The 4,975-nt window shown below is 34.5% G+C and overlaps 1 protein-coding gene across 1 annotated transcript; it reads right to left on the bottom strand.

Annotated features, from left to right (window-relative positions):
- Positions 1-233: 233 nt before the first annotated feature.
- On the bottom strand, positions 234-1,026 carry LOAG_12586 (hypothetical protein; the record flags this gene model as incomplete). The annotated part of the gene is made up of 2 exons (XM_003148098.1): positions 234-413; positions 871-1,026. The coding sequence occupies 2 exons, from the start codon at positions 1,024-1,026 to the stop codon at positions 234-236; spliced, it is 336 nt and encodes a 111-aa protein (XP_003148146.1).
- Positions 1,027-4,975: the final 3,949 nt, after the last annotated feature.

The raw sequence follows: 4,975 nt of genomic DNA, 5'->3' as shown, positions 1-4,975 counted from the left end.
GCAGTACAGATACTTAGTTATTAAAGCAATTCATTGCTCCTTGGGATAATACATACTGAGAAAAATACAGTTTTGGAGCATTTTGTTAGATTTTTAACTTTAAATTTTATTCAGTAAAAGTCAGTGCTATGAAATAATTGCTCATTGCTTCGGTTCAGTAAACAGGATCCATCTATCTTTACATCGATAATCGAATGCAATATGCGACGAGCTTTTAGTAGTAGTATTGGTGATTATTCAGGTACACTGCTGCCGGTGTTATCCCTGGTACTGCTGACCAGGTTGTACCCTTGAATTTCCAATTTTGATTTGCATACTTTAAGTGAAAAAAGAGAAAAATGAGGACCAATAGGATTTTCTGAAATTGCAACAGGTAACTTCATCGAAAATAATTCTGGATATTTATGGAAATCCTAAAATTGGAAGTTTTCGGGATTTCATGTCAAGATTCAGAATTTGAAAAGAATTCGCAAGTCTTTCCTCTGTATTCTTCTGTAAGACTCAACCTGTCTTTTATATCCGTGTTGATTTACAAAAGCAGCTTTTTCTCGTAGTTTTCAATTCAACATTTTCTCTTAAACTAATCTGATTTGACGGAATTTTCTGCATTTTCATTCGGAGAAATTGTTCAGTTCTGATGTCATTTCTTTTTTTTCAAATGCCATTATATTTGTCCTTGTCTCTACCACTCAGCGCCTGAAAATAACATTTTTTTTCAATTCTAGAAGCTTAAGAAAGTGCAGAATGCTCAATGCGCCCATTGGTTCATTTGAAATGTCATTAACCAATCGTTCATGGTTATTCAGCAAACGAGAAATACTACCATTTTTTTATTCATTTTGTTTAATTTTCAATCATCACTTAAGTTACCTGGAACACAAAAACATAATCTTTAGGAGATTGCATATTTTGCTGTGACATTTTCCGGTAGAACCGGTCCTCACTTCCGCTCTCCCTTTCATTTCCTCCTCTACTGTAAAGCCAATTCCTCTGTATCACAGCTGCCAACTGCATAAGAAGTGACATCCTGTTGTATTTACTTATATTGGCAATGTTACGAAATAATCACTAAATCTTTCTGTTTCGTCCTGTTTGATGGACAAAAAAAATTTCCAATAAAAGATTTGCTTGAATTTAAAAACTGCAATTTGGGGAAGTGACGCTCTTGGAGGAAATATTATTCTTCAAGAATTTGAAATTCTTTATCAGAATTTCATATTTTGAAGCTTCTTTTTCCTTAATTTGTAGGAATAGGAATAGTTTTTTCCTTTCTTATTTACCTTATTTCATTTGGAATTATCCAATATCGTTTGATCTACACTTCTCCTGAAATTCATTAAAACAGCTGACAGTAAAAACAGTGCCAGCTACAACTAAAATTAACAGATGATTTAAAAGTTTCCTACAGATGACTTAAAATTCCTAGTAGTTCTCAAATTTATAATTTCTTCCGCTTGGCCGTATTTGAGTAATTAGTTTAGAGTTTTTCTTGAATAATATCCCTTTAACTTTAGCTTTCTTGATTTTCTTCTATTTTCTTCAAGTGACTTTGTGTATCATTTCTATTCAGCCAGCTTTTTTCATTTCAAATCATCACCCGTGTACATTATTCCTTCCTTAAGCAACGAACTTCTCCCCTCCTTTTATGACTGCGATAGCGATCACTGATCTGTGGAGATTCTCTATACAAACTGTTATTGCTGTTATTACTGTTGCTGTTGCTGATATTGTACGAACAACAAAGTCCAAGGTTATTTAACTTTTACACATCAATCATTACTGTACTAAACTTTGCTAAAATATCTTAATATGATTTCCTCAGCACCGTATTCATCTTACTAGTGACTGGCGAGAGCACGGATATTTAACCTGAAACGGGCTAAATAATTTTTCCGTTTTACAGTTTAAATTAAATAAAAGTATGTAGTTAGTAATATGGCGTAATGACTTTTTTCGATAACATCTTTCTAATAAAAGATTGTGATAGTATAATTGGTCAGAGTTTGATAAAGAATAGTATTGGGCCATAATTTAGAGGGTAAGCTTACCACAGAGAGTTTTTTAAATTCTTTTAACTGCATTACTTGATGTTGATCTCCATAAGATGCACTTAAAGTGGCGCAAAGAAGTGGGATGCAGCCCAATTCTTTCTGGTAGTTTTGGCTTTTAAAATATTTTATTTACTTATATATTCGTGAATACTCTGAGCCTTACATTAAACAGTTGCTGTTATCACTGTTGTTATTTATCGCAGCTGTGAGTGTTCAAATACGATTTCGAAGAAATTTCAGTTTCTTATGGTTTAATCACAAAGTTATTAAAATTGTTAATTCTTGGCTGTTAGATCTGCCCAAATATTCAAGGCAAATCGATGGGTAATCACACGCTGAACATAGCCAAGCGTCCATTATAGCCAAGTACTGTAAAGCTTACATTGTCAAACAATTTTATAATTAGTTATTGATGAAAAGAATGCTTTACATATTGCGGAAATTAACTGTCCATTTGCTGAGCACAGATTATCTTAGTCTATTATGCTCGTCAGACACAACATTACATAGGCCCTCTGAGACCCATAAGATATCAGCCGTAAATCTTGTTAAATCATTCATCACTAGTCAAAGTATCTGTGGTCAAAGGGAAAACTAAACTGAAATAATCCAACTATAAAATTAATTAGTTGAGATATCTTTCTAACGAATTGAATTGTGTTGTAAGTGATAAAACATTGAAGCCAATATTTTGCAAATCGATCCCTTATTTCATTTCAACCGAAGCGCATTCGTGAAAGAATAACTTAGTTCACAAGGGCCATTATCCATTTGTTATTAACGTAAATATATCAAAATGAAAAGGAATAGAAATTGGATCAAATTCAGACAAATGAGCCCAACGGAACAATGATTGTGTATGATTGAATACTTTCTAATATGAGCATTTCATCGCTAAATTTTTCAAATAAATAAATGTTGAAAAAGAATGGATTGTAGGATTGTAGCAAAAGTTGCAGACAGCGAATTTCTTTTCTTCTCCGTATAGGCGGAGTGGGTTCCAGTATTCATTGCGGTCATTTACCACTACTGATAATTAGCTTTCTCCTGTACAGAGAAGGATGACCATTACTGATTTCGGGATGTAGTAGTGATACCAGATTGTCAGAGGCTCGCCAGTTTTATTGACTGATTCCTCACTAATTTATCCAATTCGAACTAATTAAGATAGGAATTCATCCTCTTCACCTCTCTCAAATTCCTTTCTTGTCATTCTTCATTCCACTCGTCTTTTATTATCATCCGCGCCATCAGTTTTGCATGATCATGAATGTTTCAAAATAGCAAATTTTGAACATAAATCTTTTCTGTATGAAATTCCCTAGAAATTGGTTCACGTTGTTATCTCCTTTTAAACGTAGTAAGAGACACTGCAAACTGCATGCAACACTTTCCTATTATATGAAGTTTAATTATATTTCTATATATAATTGCCTTGAAAAATTCAATATATAATTATCTCTAGTTCTAGTTATATTCCTCGATGAGATACTTCACTTATTTTTACTCACTTTAACGAATTCGTCCTCATAAATTCGCCTAAAGTATTTTCGCATTCCGAAAATATGCATTAAATTATAAAACATTCAGATCTGCGGCTGTCTCGCAAATTAATTTCAAGCTGGCTATGATAACCAATAACAAATGAAATGAAATAAGATGTCATTATATTTGCATAGTATGAGTGATAAAGAAAGAAATGCATTTGAATTCGTCAGATGGAGTAACGTCAAAAAATTTAGCAGAAATTTCAGACAAAATAGAGTCGAACCAAAGGATTGACAATAATTCTCGGAGAGAAAATGAAGACAGCCAAGGTAAAAAACGTAAATCACCAAAGAAAGTGAGGAACAATGCGTCTAGGGATTTTTTGGCAAGACCAGAATTAAGAAAGACGAGCGGTTTGCTCGTACTATTTGAACAAGGTGCGACTATAGCGCCTTGCAGTTATTCGTCTTGATGGAGATTTCGTTTCAAACAGAGTTCTTTAAAAGTTTTAACGTTCGTCTATTATTGTGTCCCGAGGTCATCCTCATTGAACCGAATAGTAATAGTATGGGGATTTGAGATCCTACCATGATGTGTTATGATTCCAGAACAGATAACCTACTTGATAATCATTTTATTTGGCTAATTTTGAGTAAGATTTCTCGTATACTGACGTCAAGAGGGTAAGGGAAATTAAACGATGTGGGGAGTAGCATTCAAATTGTAAGCAAACTGTGACCTTTGATAGTTGTTACCGGTCATTAATTCATTACTCTCCCATCATATCTATCTTCCTCTCTCTCTCTCTCTCTTTCTTGCAGAATGCAAATTGCATTTGTCTTTCATATGAGAATCAAATATTTTGTCACGATTTCGTTTACTTTTCAACGCCAAAGTTGTTATTGTGAATCACTTCGAGAGATGACCGAAATGAAGAAGGGATGAAAAGAAACGAGAGTGAGAATGCCGTAATGACATGAGGAGAAGAAAGTTTAGTACGATTCAATTGATACTTAAAGATAAGGTAGGTAGGTAGGTAGGTACTGATCCCATATGGACAGTTCATCTGTGTAGCTCTCAGACAAGCTCTTCCAATACAACCTTAAATAGGCTTATGACGGTAAAGAATGTTCAGAATGTCAAGAGCTGTGAAGGAGACCTTGCGATTGAATGAATGGACGATTTCGTTGTCCACTGCAACCTCAGCCACAGTCGTGAAGTGAGGAGGAGCAGATGGTAAGTTGTGCGCATAAGTCCGTGATACCTCTTTCCCTGCCTGACCATATTGGCAGGAAGCTAGGATACACATACACATACACATACACATACATATATACCACATACACATATATACACACATGCACATACACATACACCCACACATCAATGACAGATGGATGACAAGCAGTTTGCATTCGTTCTGTGCACGAGGCACG

The sequence above is a fragment of the Loa loa genome (assembly GCF_000183805.2).
Source record: "Loa loa unplaced genomic scaffold supercont3.111, whole genome shotgun sequence".
Lineage (NCBI taxonomy): Eukaryota > Metazoa > Nematoda > Chromadorea > Rhabditida > Onchocercidae > Loa > Loa loa.
This window is presented reverse-complemented; position numbering and strand designations above follow the sequence as displayed.